At 48.8% G+C, this 19,451-nt stretch overlaps 1 protein-coding gene across 4 annotated transcripts in view; it reads right to left on the bottom strand.

Annotated features, from left to right (window-relative positions):
- The window catches only part of LOC106595389 (unconventional myosin-XVI), a 242,290-nt gene that overhangs the window by 72,600 nt on the left and 150,239 nt on the right, over positions 1–19,451 (bottom strand). For all 4 annotated transcript variants that reach the window (XM_045707327.1, XM_045707325.1, XM_045707326.1 and 1 more), the window contains 6 exons: positions 16,026–16,178; positions 15,560–15,760; positions 15,313–15,388; positions 8,862–9,049; positions 6,760–6,840; positions 4,197–4,402 (listed from right to left, as the gene is read on the bottom strand). In XM_045707327.1, the coding sequence (XP_045563283.1) occupies positions 4,197–4,402; positions 6,760–6,840; positions 8,862–9,049; positions 15,313–15,388; positions 15,560–15,760; positions 16,026–16,178 (905 nt within the window). The remainder of the gene's footprint in view (positions 1–4,196; positions 4,403–6,759; positions 6,841–8,861; positions 9,050–15,312; positions 15,389–15,559; positions 15,761–16,025; positions 16,179–19,451) is intronic.

The raw sequence follows: 19,451 nt of genomic DNA, 5'->3' as shown, positions 1-19,451 counted from the left end.
ATTAGGCCGATACCTGCTAATTATCAAAATCCAGAAAAGAGCTGATCATTTCTACAACCACCTAAAAGGAAGCGATCCCCAAACCTTCCATAACAAAGCCATCACCTATGGAGAGATGTACCTGGAGAAGAGCCCCCTAAGCAAGCTGGCCCTGGGGCTCTGTTCGCAAACACAAACAGACCCCACAGAGCCCCAGGAAAACAACACAATTAGACCCAAACAAATCCAGAGAAAACAAGATAAAATGCATTCTAGCAAACTAGCATGCTATTTAGCCCTAAACAGAGAGTGCACAGTGGCAGAATACCTGGCCACTGTGACTGACCCAAAGTTAAGGAAAGCTTTGACTATGTACAGACTCAGTGACCATAGCCTTGCTATTGAGAAAGGCCGCCGTAGGCAGACCTGGCTCTCAAGAGAAGACAGACTATGTGCACACTGTCCACAAAATGAGGTAGAAACTAAGCTGCACTTCCTAAACTCCTGCCAAATGTATGACCATATTAGAGACACATATTTCCCTCAGATTACACAGACCCACAAAGAATTCTAAATCAAACCAAATTATGATAAAATCCCATATCTACTGGGTGAAATACCACAGTGTGCCATCACAGCAGCAATATGTGTTGCCTGTTGCCACAAGAAAAGGGCAACCAGTGAAAAACAAACACCATTGTAAATACAACCCATATTTATGTGTAATGTTTACTGTACATTTTTTATTTTTTATTTCACTTTCTTTGGCAATGAAAATATATGTTTCCCATGCCAATGAAGCCCTTTGAATTGAATTGAGAGAGGGAGACATGTATACGAGAGGCTGTACTTTTGTCCAGGTCATGCTGACCTGAAGAACCACTCTAAGTTGGTAACTTCCACCTGGGCATTATGTGTGTTGGTGTGTGTGGGGGTGGGGAACCCATCAAGAGTCAGATGTGTGTGTGTGGGGGGGAACCCATCAAGAGTGAAATGTGTGGGGGGTGGGGAACCCATCAAGAGTGAAATGTGTGGGGGTGGGGAACCCATCATGAGTGAAATGTGTGGGGGTGGGGAACCCATCAAGAGTGAAATGTGTGGGGGTGGGGAACCCATCATGAGTGAAATGTGTGGGGGTGGGGAACACATCAAGAGTGAAATGTGTGGGGGGGAACCCATCAAGAGTCAAATGTGTGGGGGTGGGGAACCCATCAAGAGTGAAATGTGTGGGGGGGAACACATCAAGAGTCAAATGTGTGGGGGGGGGAAGACATCAAGAGTCAAATGTGTGGGGGGGGAACCCATCAAGAGTCAAATGTGTGGGGGGGAACCCATCAAGAGTCAAATGTGTGGGGGGGGAACACATCAAGAGTCAAATGTGTGGGGGGGGAACACATCAAGAGTCAAATGTGTGGGGGTGGGGAACACATCAAGAGTCAAATGTGTGGGGGGAACCCATCAAGAGTGAAATGTGTGGGGGTGGGGAACACATCAAGAGTCAAATGTGTGGGGGTGGGGAACACATCAAGAGTGAAATGTGTGGGGGGGAACCCATCAAGAGTGAAATGTGTGGGGGTGGGGAACACATCAAGAGTCAAATGTGTGGGGGGAACCCATCAAGAGTGAAATGTGTGGGGGTGGGGAACCCATCAAGAGTGAAATGTGTGGGGGGGGGGGGAACCCATCAAGAGTGAAATGTGTGGGGGTGGGGAACCCATCAAGAGTGAAATGTGTGGGGGTGGGGAACACATCAAGAGTGAAATGTGTGGGGGTGGGGAACCCATCAAGAGTGAAATGTGTGGGGGTGGGGAACAAATCAAGAGTGAAATGTGTGGGGGGTGGGGAACCCATCAAGAGTGAAATGTGTGGGGGGTGGGGAACACATCAAGAGTGAAATGTGTGGGGGGTGGGGAACCCATCAAGAGTGAAATGTGTGGGGGGTGGGGAACCCATCAAGAGTGAAATGTGTGGGGGTGGGGAACACATCAAGAGTCAAATGTGTGAGGGGTGGGGAACCCATCAAGAGTGAAATGTGTGCTGTAAAAGGACAATTAGCAAAGAGGGAGAGTGCAGGGAGAAGGCCGGAAGATGGCATGGAGAAGGAAGGGAGAAGACAGGTAGATGGCAAGGGAGAGTGCAGGGAGAGTGCAGGGAGAAGGCAGGGAGAAGGCAGGGAGAAGATAGGGATAAGATATGGAGAAGGCAGGTAGAGGGCAAGGGAGAATACAGGGAGAAGGGCAAGGGAGAAGGCAGGGAGAAGGCAGGAGGAATACAGGGAGAAGACATGGAGAAGGCAGGGTATGATGCTCCCTGTGTTGTTACAGTACAGTATGTCTCACATCCCCCCCATCACACAGACCTTTACAGAGAGGAAACATTCCCCCATCACACAGACCTTTACAGAGAGGACACATCCCCATCACACAGACCTTTACAGAGAGGACACATTCCCCATCACACAGACCTTTACAGAGAGGACACATCCCCATCACACAGACCTTTACAGAGAGGACACATCCCCATCACACAGACCTTTACAGAGAGGACACATTCCCCATCACACAGACCTTTACAGAGAGGACACATTCCCCATCACACAGACCTTTACAGAGAGGACACATTCCCCATCACACAGACCTTTACAGAGAGGACACATTCCCCATCACACAGACCTTTACAGAGAGGACACATCCCCATCACACAGACCTTTACAGAGAGGACACATTCCCCATCACACAGACCTTTACAGAGAGGACACATCCCCATCACACAGACCTTTACAGAGAGGACACATTCCCCATCACACAGACCTTTACAGAGAGGACACATCCCCATCACACAGACCTTTACAGAGAGGACACATTCCCCATCACACAGACCTTTACAGAGAGGACACATCCCCATCACACAGACCTTTACAGAGAGGACACATCCCCATCACACAGACCTCTACAGAGAGGACACATCCCCATCACACAGACCTTTACAGAGAGGACACATCCCCATCACACAGACCTCTACAGAGGGGACACATCCCCATCACACAGACCTTTACAGAGAGGACACATTCCCCCATCACACAGACCTTTACAGAGAGGACACATTCCCATCACACAGACCTTTACAGAGAGGACACATTCCCCATCACACAGACCTTTACAGAGAGGACACATTCCCATCACACAGACCTTTACAGAGAGGACACATCCCCATCACACAGACCTTTACAGAGAGGACACATCCCCATCACACAGACCTTTACAGAGAGGACACATCCCCATCACACAGACCTTTACAGAGAGGACACATCCCCATCACACAGACCTTTACAGAGAGGACACATTCCCCCATCACACAGACCTTTACAGAGAGGACACATTCCCCATCACACAGACCTTTACAGAGAGGACACATCCCCATCACACAGACCTTTACAGAGAGGACACATTCCCCATCACACAGACCTTTACAGAGAGGACACATCCCCATCACACAGACCTTTACAGAGAGGACACATTCCCCATCACACAGACCTTTACAGAGAGGACACATCCCCATCACACAGACCTTTACAGAGAGGACACATCCCCATCACACAGACCTTTACAGAGAGGACACATCCCCATCACACAGACCTTTACAGAGAGGACACATTCCCCATCACACAGACCTTTACAGAGAGGACACATTCCCCATCACACAGACCTTTACAGAGAGGACACATTCCCCATCACACAGACCTTTACAGAGAGGACACATCCCCATCACACAGACCTTTACAGAGAGGACACATCCCCATCACACAGACCTTTACAGAGAGGACACATCCCCCCATCACACAGACCTCTTCAGAGAGGACACATTCCCCATCACACAGACCTCTTCAGAGAGGACACAGTGACCCACCACACTCACAGGCCTGGTTCCATTTCAGCCCATAGCCCCTTCCCCTAGCCCCTACCTCTTCAGTCTTCACAGATCTGAAAAGATTGGATAAGTGGGAGAAGCTTCTCAAACCTAATTGAAAGTCAAGATGGAGCCACCCACATCCTTTTACACCTTTTGGATTCCTTCAGATCTACAAACTATGGGGAAAGGGCTGTAGGGGCTGAAACGGAACCTGACAATAGAGGCATATACAAATCCATTATGAGTCAGTGTCTGTCCTCCCTATTCAAGTTGTACAGGAGCAGTATGCACGCTATGGTGGTACCTACCTGGTGAGGAAGCTGTTGAAGGGCAGGCGTACCGGGTAGCCATAGCGGATCATCTGGACCATCTCCAGCACTCCGACGTACTGCAGCTGAGTAGACACGTGGCAACTGTCAAAGCTGTCCGCCGTGTCACTGCTGTTGGGACGTACACACTCCACAAAGTGAGGGGTGCACGCCTGTAGCTTACTGACCACCTCTGACAGAGAGTTCTGAAAGGGGGAGAGGGGGGGATATTGTTTCATATTGAAGTTCATGTTCCTTATGGACATGGCAATGGAGTTGAACCTATTCCTCAGTCCTAGACCCTTATCACCTTCAAACATGTGAAAGCAATGGCATTGGTATCAGCTTCAATATGGATAGTTCCTCAACCTGGAAAAGGTCCTCAACCTGGGCTAGTTCCTCAACCTGGGCTAGTTCCTCAACCTGGGCTAGTTCCTCAACCTGGAATAGTTCCTCAACCTGGAATAGTTCCTCAAACTGGAATAGTTCCTCAACCTGGAATAGTTCCTCAACCTGGAATAGTTCCTCAACCTGGACTAGTTCCTCAACCTGGGCAAGTTCCTCAACCTGGGCTAGTTCCTCAACCTGGAATAGTTCCTCAACCTGGAATAGTTCCTCAAACTGGAATAGTTCCTCAACCTGGAATAGTTCCTCAACCTGGAATAGTTCCTCAACCTGGAATAGTTCCTCAACCTGGGCTAGTTCCTCAACATGGGCTAGTTCCTCAACCTGGGCTAGTTCCTCAACCTGGAATAGGTCCTCAACCTGGAATAGTTCCTCAACCTGGAATAGTTCCTCAACCTGGGCTAGTTCCTCAACCTGGGCTAGTTCCTCAACCTTGGCTAGTTCCTCAACCTGGAATACTTCCTCAACCTGGGCTAGTTCCTCAACCTGGAATAGGTCCTCAACCTGGAATAGTTCCTCAACCTGGGCTAGTTCCTCAACCTTGGCTAGTTCCTCAACCTGGAATAGTTCCTCAACCTGGGCTAGTTCCTCAACCTGGAATAGTTCCTCAACCTGGAATAGTTCCTCAACCTGGAATAGTTCCTCAACCTGGGCTAGTTCCTCAACCTGGGCTAGTTTCTCTACCTGGGCTAGTTCCTCAACCTGGGCTAGTTCCTCAACCTGGGCTAGTTCCTCAACCTGGAATAGGTCCTCAACCTGGAATAGTTCCTCAACCTGGGCTAGTTCCTCAACCTTGGCTAGTTCCTCAACCTGGAATAGTTCCTCAACCTGGAATAGTTCCTCAACCTGGGCTAGTTCCTCAACCTGGGCTAGTTCCTCAACCTGGAATAGTTCCTCAACCTGGGCTAGTTCCTCAACCTGGGCTAGTTCCTCAACCTGGGCTAGTTCCTCAACCTGGGCTAGTTCCTCAACCTGGGTTAGATCCTCAACCATTTGATGCCATACTGTATAGTCTATAGAGATCTATAGGCCTGGCCAGTACTGTGTGTACAGTAGAGCACTTAGGACTGAACTGAACACATAACAATTTCTCCACACAGAGGAATGTGTGTGTGTGTGTGTGTGTGTGTGTGTGTGTGTGTGTGTGTGTGTGTGTGTGTGTGTGTGTGTGTGTGTGTGTGTGTGTGTGTGTGTGTGCGTGTGCGTGTGCCATGGTCGGGGTTCCCTTGATGTGGTCAGCGGTCGCCAAGACAACAGTGAGTGAGGAGTGATGTCATGTCGTATATGTGTGATGAAGTAGTCTGATTGGTTAGGGTGTGTTGCCTCTGTAGGGACCAGCAATACAAAGGCCTCTTTACCCTGGGTGAGTGTGTTTCTCAGACACTAAATACACCGGCGCCACTCGAACACGCCACACACACATTTCTGTTTCTTACCACTCCTTAATGACATCGCTCTGTACTGTACATGTGTGTATTAGTAGGCTACTGTACTGCTAGCCATAACGTCAGACGCACGCACAGATCCCGTTGTTCATTGTTCATTCATACATTCAGAGGGCTTTATGCTTGGCTGGGTACAGCGTGATGATTCTTCATCTCTCTCTCTCTCTCTCTCTCTCTCTCTCTCTCTCTCTCTCTCTCTCTCTCTCTCTCTCTCTCTCTCTCTCTCTCTCTCTCCTCTCTCTCTCCTCTCTCGCTCCTTCTCCCCCTCTCCTTCTCTCCATTCACTGTTAGACCACAGTTCTGGTCTGCAGGCACCACACTGCCCTCATTCAAACCCCAAACCATCACTCACACCAGCGCTACATCTATGTTACATCACATTGGGTTTAGTGGTATGGCCATTGGAGTGTGATCTGGCTTGGCTTGGCACTTGTGGGGTAGGGATCCATCTAAATGAATGTTGTTTCACATGGATCAACTACGGATTACTATCACATTTTATAGACGTCTTTTGTCATTTGTTGTGGTTCAGAGATCAGGGGACAGGGGTTGCATCAAACATGGCCCCCTATTCCCTATACAGTGCACTAAGCACTCTATGCAGACAGAGAGGTAGAATGACACTATTGTTTGGGTTGAGGTGAGTGGATTTCTAGTGGAGAAAGTGTTTGGGTTATGGTTGAGGTTTGGTCCAGTGTTGTGCTACTGCTTACCCTTAGCTGCACAGCGACCGTAACTGGACCACACCTCTCCAGCCTCTGCAGGAAAGAGGTCGCTCCCTTCTTCTTCAAGAGCTGAGAGAGAGAGAGAGAGAGAGAGAGAGAGAGAGAGAGAGAGATGGGGAAGAGAGAGAGAAGAAGGGGGAAGAGAGAGAGGGAGAGAAAGAGGGAGAGGGAGAAGAAGGGGAAGAGAGAGAGGGAGAAGAAGGGGAAGAGAAAGAGGGAGAAGAAGGGGAAGAGAGAGAGGGAGAAGAAGGGGGAAGAGAGAGAGAGGGAGAAGATGGGGGAAGAGAGAGAAGGAGAAGAAGGGGGAAGAGAGAGAGAGGGAGAAGAAGGGGGAGAGAGAGGGAGGGAGAAGAAGGGGAAGAGAGGGAGGGAGAAGAAGGGGGAAGAGAGGGAGGGGAAAGAAGGGGGAAGAGAGAGAGGGAGAAGATCGGGGAAGAGAGAGCGGGAGAAAGTGGAAGAGAGAGAGGGAGAAGAAGGGGAAGAGAGAGAGAAGAAGGGGGAGAAATAGGGAGAAGAAGGGGGAGAGAGAGAGGGAGAATAAGGGGGAGAGAGAAAGGGAGAAGAAGGGGGAAGAGAGAGAGGGAGAAGGGGAAGAGAGAGAGAGCGCGAGGGGAAGAAGGGGAAGAGAGAGGGGGAGAAGGGGAAGAGAGAGAGACAGAGAGAAAGAGAGAGAGAGAGGAAGGAAGGGAGGGAGGGATGGTGTTATTAGATAGCTTTGAATAGTGCATATTAAATATGCTAGTTGGTTGACTGTGCTGTGGACACACAACTTTACACAGTCCTATGAATCAAGTCCATGACTAAATCAAAGCCAGTTATTATTATTACCATTCTGCATTATAATATCTATGATGATGGACGTAAATCCACCAGCTTCTTTATAGGAGTGTGCTACGTCCTGTAACACGCCTTCAGCACGTTATGCAGTACACACACACACACACACACACACACACACACACACACACACACACACACACACACACACACACACACACACACACACACACACACACACACACACAGAGAGAGAGACACACACACACACACACACACAGACACACACACAGACAGACACACACACACACACACACACACAGAGACACACACATAGAGAGACCACACACACACACACACACACAGAGCACACACACACACACACACACACACACACACACACACACACACACACACACACACACACACACACACACACACAGAGAGACACACACACACACACACACACACACAGAGAGACACACACACACACAGACACACAGACACACACACACACACACACACACACACACACACACACACACACACACACACACACACACAGACACACACACAGAGACACACATAGAACACACACACACACACACACACACACACACACACACACACACACACACACACACACACACACACACACACACACACACACACACACACACACACACACACACACACACACACACACAGAGAGAGAGACACACACACACACACACAGACACACACACACACACAGAGACACACACACAGACACATCATTTTCTACTTTTCCAATCGGAACCCCCAGCATCCAACAGAGTGTGTCACAGACATGGAAAAATCCTGCTTTCAACATTGGTCATCCCCAACTCCCCTAACCACCAATCACCGTAAGGGGGATGCCCAATTTAGAGTGTTCTGATGCGTGATGGTTTTAGCTGTTTGTCATTTCTATTGACCGTGAAGTCAAAATACATCATGCTGACTAGTACACCAAGTAGTGAACCAACACACCGATTAGTGGTACTTTACTGAGGTCTTATGGATTTTACCTGGAAAAGTTCCATTGATGAGTACTAAATAAATACCTGAGTGGCTGTTTGGAGAGGTTGGGGTGTAGGTATGACTCATGAGTTATTAGGGCTATTACTGGCTTGTCTACTGCACCTTATTGAGTCACTCAGAACAGATGTCTGTATATGGTATGTCATATCGTAAATGGTTATGTCACTTAGTCCTCCATACCTTGGTGAGGGTATGCGGTATGCTATGCTACACATTACATGTCATATGGTATAGTAGCCATTGTCTAGTACCTTGGTGAGGTCCAGGTACCTGCGGGGCTCGTGGCCTGCGGGGGAGAGGCTAGAGTGGGATGACATCCTGTGAAGGAGCAGGGCTGCTTTGGGCCCTCTCAGAGCCATTCTTGCCTGGGCCGGAACCAGAGACCCAGTCTGGGTGAGCTTGGACTTGAACAACTGCTGCACCAACACACTCTCACTGGCTGTTAGGGGATCACACAGAGAGAGAGAGAGAGAGAGAGAGAGAGAGAGAGAGAGAGAGGGGGGGAGGGGAGGGGATGGGGAGGGGAAAGAGGGAGGAAGAAAATTGGAGGGAGATGATTGGAGGAGAGGAGCAGTGGGAGCAGGATAGGAGAAAGGAAGCAGACAGGAGACATGAGGAGATTAAAAGGAGAAGGATGATTGGAAGAAAGGAGGGAGGGAAAAAGAGGAGGAGTGAGAGGGAGGGATTGGAGCAAAATAATAGGCATGTAAACAATCATCTCCATAAGAGAGTAGGCTGAGCATGCTGCTACAGAACACGTGGAGCAGCCCTCAACAACAAAGAGCTCTGTGAGACAGGCATGTGTGTGTGGGAGAGAGAGAGAGAAATCTTGAAAGGAATTTCCTAGACTGGTTGTAGGGTGTAATGACTGTGGCTTCCCGAGGTAATTGTCTATTAATTTATGTAATCATCACCACCAACACTACTACCTGACTACAGAGGTCCACAGACCACTCTCCATAACCCCAAGCACCGCTGTCTCATTTCATCTTTACCCTTTGGCCTTTATGTGTGTGTACGTTCTGCAAAATATGCACAAAGGAACAAAAGAGACAGGGAGAGTAGACAGGGAGAAAGACAGGGAGATGAGAAAGGGAGATGAGAAAGGGAGATGACTGTGGCTTCCCGAGGTAATTGTCTATTAATTTATGTAATCATCACCACCGTACTTCCGGTTTGGAGCGAGCAGTCGCACTACGCTTCGCTCCACAGGTAATATTACACTTCATTACATTACAACGGTTTGATTTGTTTGATCTGAGCAATTTTTCTTAGCTAGCTACATAGCCGTCTTTGTATCAAAGATAATCGTGTAGTTTAGAGTAATTAGAGTAATTATCGAGGTTAGCTATCTTCGTCCTCCTAACGTAGTCATCACTGCTAGCTAGCTAGTCAACACTGCTAGCTAGCCAACCAGCTAACTTCTACCGACTAGCAGCACTGTAGAAACTATTACATTACAACGGAACGACTTGATTAGTGTAGTGCTAGTGTTAGTTAGCCAGCTACATAGTTATCTTTGCTGTCTTTGCATCTAAGATAATTGTGTAGTCAAAGTAATTATCGAGGCTAGCTAGCCAGCCGCGACGCGACGCCAGACTTAGTCAACACACCTAGTCATCATTAACCCACTGCTAGCTAGCCAACCGTTACCGACTAGCAGCGCTGTAGATACTAATACTTTACAACGGAACGATTTGACTAGTGCAGTGTTAGCTAGCTAGCTACATAGTTGTCTTTGTCATAGCTTGATAATTGTGTAGTTTAGTAATTATCGAGGTTAGCTAGCCAGCTATTTCCGTCCCCCGCGACGCCATTTTACCAAACCCAGCCAACTATTACCGACGAGCAGCATTGTAGAAACTAAATACATTACAAAGGAACGTCTTGATTAGTGTTATGTTAGCTAGCTACAAAGTTGCTTTTGTATCATGACAAGGTGTAGTACTGAAACTATCGAGGTTACCTAGCCAGCTACACGTTCAAAATCAACAACGCAGCCACTGCTAGCTAGTCTACTCCACCAGCCAGCAGTACTGTATCATTTTCGTCATTTTAGTCAATAAGATTTTTGCAATGTAAGCTTAACTTTCCGAACATTCTTCTGTAGCTTGTCAACTATGTGTCTGTCTATCCCTGTTCTCTCCCCTCTGCACAGGCCATACAAACGCTCCACACTGCGTGGCCGCTGCCACTCTAACCTGGTGGTCCCAGCGCGCACGACCCACGTGGAGTTCCAGGTCTCCTGCAGCCTCTGGAACTGCCGGTCTGCGGCCAACAAGGCTGAGTTCATCTCAGCCTATGCTACCCTCCAGTCCCTAGACTTCCTGGCGCTGACGGTAACATGGATTACCACAGATAACACTGCTACTCCTACTGCTCTCTCCTCGTCTGCCCACGTGTTCTAGCATACCCCTAGAGCATCGAGCCAGCGGGGTGGTGGCACTGGAATCCTCATCTCTCCCAAGTGGACATTCTCTCTTTCTCCCCTGACCCATCTGTCTATTTCCTCATTTGAATTCCATGCTGTCACAGTTACCAGCCCTTTCAAGCTTAACATCCTTATCATTTATCGCCCTCCAGGTTCCCTTGGAGAGTTCATCAATGAGCTTGACGCCTTGATAAGTTCCTTTCCTGAGGATGGCTCACCTCTCACAGTTCTGGGTGACTTTAACCTCCCCACGTCTACCTTTGACTCATTCCTCTCTGCCTCCTTCTTTCCACTCCTCTCCTCTTTTGACCTCACCCTCTCACCTTCCCCCCCACTCACAAGGCTGGCAATACGCTTGACCTCATCTTTACTAGATGCTGTTCTTCCACTAATCTCATTGCAACTCCCCTCCAAGTCTCTGACCACTACCTTGTATCCTTTTCCCTCTCGCTCTCATCCAACACTTCTCACTCTGCCCCTACTCGGATGGTATAGCGCCGTCCCAACCTTCGCTCTCTCTCTCCCGCTACTCTCTCCTCTTCCATCCTATCATCTCTTCCCTCTGCTCAAACCTTCTCCAACCTATCTCCTGATTCTGCCTCCTCAACCCTCCTCTCCTCCCTCTCTGCATCCTTTGATTTTCCGAGCGGAAATGGAGGAAAACTCGCCTCCCTGCGGACCTGGCATCCTTTCACTCCATCCTCTCTACATTTTCCTCTTCTGTCTCTGCTGCTAAAGCCACCTTCTACCACTCTAAATTCCAAGCATCTTCCTCTAACCCTTGGAAGCTCTTTGCTACCTTCTCCTCCCTCCTGAATCCTCCTCCCCCTCCCCCCCCCCTCCTCCCTCTCTGCGGATGACTTCGTCAACCATTTTGAAAAGAAGGTTAACGACATCCGATCCTCGTTTGCTAAGTCAAACGACACTGCTGGTCCTGCTCACACTGCCCTACCCTGTGCTTTGACCTCTTTCTCCCCTCTCTCTCCAGATGAAATCTCGCGTCTTGTGACGGCCGGCCGCCCAACAACCTGCCCACTTGACCCTATCCCCTCCTCTCTTCTCCAGACCATTTCCGGAGACCTTCTCCCCTACCTCACCTCGCTCATCAACTCATCCTTGACCGCTGGCTATGTCCCTTCCGTCTTCAAGAGAGCGAGAGTTGCACCCCTTCTGAAAAAACCTACACTCGATCCCTCCGATGTCAACAACTACAGACCAGTATCCCTTCTTTCTTTTCTCTCCAAAACTCTTGAACGTGCCGTCCTTGGCCAGCTCTCTTGCTATCTCTCTCAGAATTACCTTCTTGATCCTAATCAGTCAGGTTTCAAGACTGGGCATTCAACTGAGACTGCTCTTCTCTGTGTCACGGAGGCTCTCCGCACTGCTAAAGCTAACTCTCTCTCCTCTGCTCTCATCCTTCTAGACCTATCTGCTGCCTTTGATACTGTGAACCATCAGATCCTCCTCTCCACCCTCTCCGAGCTGGGCATCTCCGGCGCGGCCCACGCTTGGATTGCGTCCTACCTGACAGGTCGCTCCTACCAGGTGGCGTGGCGAGAATCTGTCTCCGCACCACGTGCTCTCACCACTGGTGTCCCCCAGGGCTCTGTTCTAGGCCCTCTCCTATTCTCGCTATACACCAAGTCTCTTGGCTCTGTCATATCCTCACATGGTCTCTCCTATCATTGCTATGCAGACGACACACAATTAATCTTCTCCTTTCCCCCTTCTGACAACCAGGTGGCGAATCGCATCTCTGCATGTCTGGCAGACATATCAGTGTGGATGACGGATCACCACCTCAAGCTGAACCTCGGCAAGACGGAGCTGCTCTTCCTCCCGGGGAAGGACTGCCCGTTCCATGATCTCGCCATCACGGTTGACAACTCCCTTGTGTCCTCCTCACCGAGTGCTAAGAACCTTGGAGTGACCCTGGACAACACCCTGTCGTTCTCCACTAACATCAAGGCGGTGACCCGATCCTGTAGGTTCATGCTCTACAACATTCGCAGAGTACGACCCTGCCTCACACAGGAAGCGGCGCAGGTCCTAATCCAGGCACTTGTCATCTCCCGCCTGGATTACTGCAACTCGCTGTTGGCTGGGCTCCCTGCCTGTGCCATTAAACCCCTACAACTCATCCAGAACGCCGCAGCCCGTCTGGTGTTCAACCTTCCCAAGTTCTCTCACGTCACCCCGCTCCTCCGCTCTCTCCACTGGCTTCCAGTTGAAGCTCGCATCCGCTACAAGACCATGGTGCTTGCCTACGGAGCTGTGAGGGGAACGGCACCTCCGTACCTTCAGGCTCTGATCAGGCCCTACACACAAACAAGGGCACTGCGTTCATCCACCTCTGGCCTGCTCGCCTCCCTACCTCTGAGGAAGCACAGTTCCCGCTCAGCCCAGTCAAAACTGTTCGCTGCTCTGGCACCCCAATGGTGGAACAAGCTCCCTCACGACGCCAGGACAGCGGAGTCAATCACCACCTTCCGGAGACACCTGAAACCCCACCTCTTCAAGGAATACCTGGGATAGGATAAAGTTATCCTTCTAACCCCCCCCCCCCTTAAAAGATTTAGATGCACTATTGTAAGTGGTTGTTCCACTGGATATTATAAGGTGAATGCACCAATTTGTAAGTCGCTCTGGATAAGAGCGTCTGCTAAATTACTTAAATGTAAATGTAAAATGTAAATGAGATGAGACAGGGAGAGGAGACAGGGAGAGGAGACAGGGAGCGAGACAGGGAGATGAGACAGAGAGAGGAGACAGGGAGTAGAGACAGGAAGATAGACATGGAGAGGAGACAGGGAGAGGAGACAGGGAGTAGAGACAGGGAGTAGAGACAGGAAGATAGACATGGAGAGGAGACAGGGAGATGAGACAGGGAGCGGAGACAGGGAGAGGAGACAGGGAGAGGAGACAGGGAGAGGAGACAGGGAGAGGAGACAAGGAGAGGAGACAGGGAGAGGAGACATGGAGAAAGACAGGGAGAGGAGACAGGGAGAGGAGACAGGAAGAGAGACAGGGAGAGAGACAGGGAGATGAGACAGGGAGAGGACACAGGGAGAGGAGACAGGGAGAGGAGACAGGGAGAGAGACAGGGAGAGAGACAGGGAGAAAAACAGGGAGAGGACACAGGGAGTTGGACACAGGGAGAGGAGACAGGGAGAGGAGACAGGGAGAGGAGACAGGGAAAGAGACAGGGAAAGAGACAGGGAGAGGACACAGGGAGAGGACACAGGGAGAGGAGACAGGGAGAGGAGACAGGGAGAGGAGACAAGGAGAGGAGACAGGGAGAGGAGACATGGAGAAAGACAGGAAGATAAACAGGGAGAGGAGACAGGGAGAGGAGACAGGGAGAGGAGACAGGAAGAGAGACAGGGAGAGAGACAGGGAGAGAGACAGGGAGAAAGACAGGGAGAGGAGACAGGGAGAGAGACAGGGAGAAAGACAGGGAGAGGAGACAGGGAGAGGAGACAGGGAGAGAGACAGGGAGTGGAGACAGGGAGAGAGACAGGGAGAAAGACAGGGAGAGGAGACAGGGAGAGGCGACAGGGAGAGAGACAGGGAGTGGAGACATGGAGAAAGACAGGAAGATAGACAGGGAGAGAAGACCGTGAGAGGAGACAGGAAGAGAGACACGGAGAGGAGACAGGGAGCGGAGACAGGGAGAGGAGACAGGGAGAGGTGACAGGGAGAGAAGACAGTAAGATAGACAGGGAGAGGAGACAGGGAAAGAGACAGGAAGAGAGACACGGCGAGGAGACAGGGAGAGGAGAAAAGGAGAAAGACAGGGAGATGAGACAGGAAGCGAAGACATTGAGATAGACAGGGAGAGGAGACAGGGAGAGGAGACAGGGAGAGGAGACAGGGAGAGGAGACAGGGAGAGGAGACAGGGAGAGGAGACAGGGAAAGGTACAAAAGCCATCTCCGAAGCCTTTGATTAGGCTCATTATTTAAATGTCAGCCAACCACAGTAATCAGCCCGAGACAGTAAACTTGCTGGTCCTGGCTCTGACACAATGCTTGCCTGTCCTACTCCGCTCTGCTCACAAAAACACCAGCACACATCTGACCACGCTCAACAGAATACATTTACACTACTGCTGCTATTATCACACACACCATTCATTAATAGACATCTTGATTTTGAATGAGTGGGGTTGTGTGTGTGTGTGTGTGTGTGTGTGTGTGTGTGTGTGTGTGTGTGTGTGTGTGTGTGTGTGTGTGTGTGTGTGTGTGTGTGTGTATTTTGACTGGTACTTACACTTCAGAACAAGAAGCAGGTTTTGGGGGAGGGAGTCCTTGTTCTTCACCAGTGTTCCTGTGAGGTCATAGGCCATCTACCAATCAGAGAACAGACAGACAATTACATGACAGATGTACACACACAACATAGGTCGTGTGTGTGTGTGTGTGTGTGTGTGTGTGTGTGTGTGTGTGTGTGTGTGTGTGTGTGTGTGTGTGTGTGTGTGTGTGTGTGTGTGTGTGTGTGTGTGTGAATGCCCACTCACTTGGCCTGTGTAGTGTTTCACAGTGAAGGCAGGACCCTGGTCTATGGGCGGGGGGTTGCCGTTGCCGTCCTTGGTTGTCAGGGAGATACCGTGTGTGGGTGTGTTGTCGAGGTGTGACTGCAGTCTCTTGTAGAGGGTCTGTTCTGTAGGTCTCAGCGACTGGCTCTCCTCATCCATCACAGACAGCAGACCCTGAGGCTTCTGGGAAGATGGAGGACAGTGGTCATGGAACCACACATGGGAGAGAATTGTAACACACAGCTCCTAAATGTTTCATGTGAGGTAGTGTAATATGATCCTAGATCTCTGTAGTTGAGGGTAACTTTGACCTCAAAATCTATTTACACACACTCAAAACCAATACAAACTCCAAAGCCTTTTCAGGAATGAGAAATGTCTTGATGTTAAAGGGGTAATCCCAGTTCTTAAAGGCGTGGGGTGGCACGGCAGGGGCAAAAAATATTACCAGGAAGAAGAAGTCTAGAACAGCGGGTTGGTTGCTGGGCGACCAGAGCGTCTCCATGGCGATGGCCTCCTGTAGACACTCGGCCTGCTCCTGCTGGAACAGCACCTCTGAGACGTGCAGCCTCACACGCTCGTTGGTCATGTTCACACACAGCTGGGAACACACACACACAGACAAGTTAACATGGAAGTAAATGGTGCGTTTCTAAACTGACAATGTGAAATGTAATGGACCCCAACATCATGAAAAATCTTTACAGCAACAACCCAGGCATGGGGCACACTAATATAGGTTCCTCACGACTTCCCCAAAACACACCACTGCAATCTGGAGACCTTATACCAGAGGACTGTATGACCTCATCCTGACCCCATCCTAACCCTGCAGTCAGCACAGACAGAAAGTACATCGTCCAATCGGCAGCTTCTTCTCTGGGGGTGTTAGGCTGTGGGTGGCTGGCAGTGAGATATGTCACATATATGATGTAGTGTACAGTGAGTTTATCAAACATTAGGAACACCATTTAGTTGCGGCCCCCCCTTTTTTTGCCATCAGAACAGCCTCAATTTGTCGGAGACAAGGTGACGAAAGCGTTCCACTGGGATGCTGGCCCATGTTGACTCCAATGCTTCCCACAGTTGTGTCAAGTTGGCTGGTTGTCCTTTGGGTGGTGGACCATTTTTGATACACGCAGGAAACTGTTAAGTGTGAAAAACCCAGCAGCGTTACAGTTCTTGACACAAACCGGTGCGCCTGGCACATACTACCATAGTAGTTCAAAGGCATTTAAATGTTTTGTCTTGCCCATTCACCCTCTGAATGGCACACATACACAATCCATGTCTCAATTGTCTCAAGGCTTAAAAATCCTTCTTTAACCTGTCTCCTCCCCTTCATCTACACTGACTGAAGTGGATTTAACAAGTGACATCAATAAGGGATCATAGCTTTCACCTGGATTCACCTGGTCAGCCTATGTCATGGAAAGCGCAGGTGTTCTTAATGTTTTGTACACTCATTGTTGATTGTGGATTACAAGAAAAGGAGAACCGAGCACACCCCCGTTCTCATCAATGGGGCTGTAGTGGAGCCGATTGAGAGCTTCAAGTTCCTTGACGTCCACATCACCAACAAACTAACATGGTCCAAGCACACCGAGACCATCGTGAAGAGGGAATAACAAAACCTATTCCCCCTCAGGAGACTGAAAAGATTTGGCATGGGTCCTAAGATCCTCAAACGTTTCTACATCTGCACCATCGAGAGAATCCTGACTGGTTGCATCACTGCCTGGTATGGCAACTGCTCGGCTTCCGACCGCAAGGCACTACAGAGGGTAGTGCGTATGGCCCAGTACATCACTGGTGCCAAGCTTCCTGCCATCCAGGATCTCTATACCAGGCGGTGGTCCCATGTGGCTCAGTTGGTAGAGCATGGTGTTTGCAATGCCAGGGTTGTGGGTTTGATTCCCATGGGGGACCAGTACGGAAAAAGAAAATGTATGAAATGTTTGAAATGTATGCATTCACTACTGTAAGTCGCTCTGGATAAGTGTGTCTGCTAAATGACTAAAATGTTTAAAAAAAGATGTAAAAAATGTGTCAGAGGAAGGCGCTAAATATGGTCAAAGACTCCAGCCACCCAAGTCATAGACTGTTTTCTCTGCAAGCGGTACAGGAGCGCCAAGTCTATGTCCAAGAGGCTTCTAAACAGCTTCTATCCCCAAGCCATAAGACTCCTGAATAGCTAATCAAATGGCTACCCAGACTATTTGCATTGCCCACCCCCCACCCACCCTCTTTTACTCTGCTGTGACTCTCTGTTAATAGCTCTACCTACATGTACATATTACCTCAATTAACCGGTGCCCCCGCACATCGACTCTGTACCGGTACCCCCTGTATATAGTCTCACTATTGTTATTTTACTGCTGCTCTTTAATTATTTGTTACTTTCTTTTCAAGGTCTTTAAATAATATATATTTTTAACTGCATTGTTGGAATAGGATATAGTAATCCTTCTAACCCCCCCCCAAAAAAAAATACATAGATGTACTATTGTAAAGTGTTTGTTCCACTGGATATCTTAAGGTGAATGCACCAATTTGGAAGTCGCTCTGGATAAGAGCGTCTGCTAAATGACGTAAATGTAAATGTAAATGTTAAGGCCTTGTAGGTAAGCATTTCACTGTTGTATTCGGAGCATGTGACAAATACAATTTGATTTGATTTGTATATGAACAGCATATGGAGCAATGAGTAGTGAACCAATCTCATCTCCTAGCCTGGCTGGCAACATGGGAACAGTACAGAACAGAACACTCAGTACTACCGCATGGACTGAACTATGAACTATGAACCTACAGCTCAGTGAACAACACAGAACAGAACATATGGAGGTAGGAGGAGGTAACGTTGTTTGTGTGTGTATGTCACATTCGTGTGTATAGACGGACCAAGGCGCAGTGAATGTTGAGTTCCACATCATTTATTAATAGTGAAACTTAACAAAAACAATAAACGAATCGTGACTACAGAGGTGCTACATACACTTACTCACAATACAATATCCCATAACCCACAGGTGGAAAACATGCTACTTAAGTATGATCCCCAATTAGAGACAATGATTACCAGCTGCCTCTAATTGGGAATCATACGCAATCACCAACATAGAAAAACAAACCTAGAACCCCACATAGAAATAATAAACTAGACTAACCCCCCAGTCACACCCTGACCTACTCTACCATAGAAAATAAAAGCTTGCTATGGTCAGGATGTGACAGTGTATGTGTTTGTGTGTGTCTGCATTTTCTTATGAGTGTATATGAAGGATATCACAACGATATGTCAGAATCAACAGACATAATTTAATTGTGGCTATTTAATTTACAATTTACATTTGATTTAGTCTATCTTGTATTTTAGACTAATTCTGTAGTCTTCCTTCCTTCAATATCTACTCTCTTGTCCATGAGTGCCGTCTATGACAGCGTCGGACAGTCAGTCCCAGCAGTGGTGAAGTCTGTAAAGCATGAACTCATTAAGGAAAAGCTGAGCAGGTACAATACAGCCCTAATGAGCACAACTCTAATTAACAAGCCCATGCCACTGTAATGACCCTGATCACCGTGTGAGTGAGTGTGCCATGCACACTGATGCTGTTGGTTCAGTTAACACCCATCTCTCCAGAGGGTAATGAGTGTGACCCAGTGTTTAGATTTCATTAACAGAAAGGGGCTCCTCCAACACCGACCTGAATAACAGAAACCTGAACAAACCCACTGGGGAACGAGGAATCACAGAGAATGGAGGAAGGTAGGGATGCTTTAACATTTTGTTTTCGCTCCCCCCCATCTAATTTATTTCTCTCTCTCCTCCTCTCTACTCGTCTCTTTCTCTCTCTACCCATTTCTCTCTCTC

This window comes from Salmo salar, chromosome ssa25, assembly GCF_905237065.1.
Source record: "Salmo salar chromosome ssa25, Ssal_v3.1, whole genome shotgun sequence".
NCBI lineage: Eukaryota > Metazoa > Chordata > Actinopteri > Salmoniformes > Salmonidae > Salmo > Salmo salar.
The sequence above is the reverse complement of the archived record's forward strand: the minus strand, read 5'-3'. Positions and strand labels throughout refer to the sequence as shown.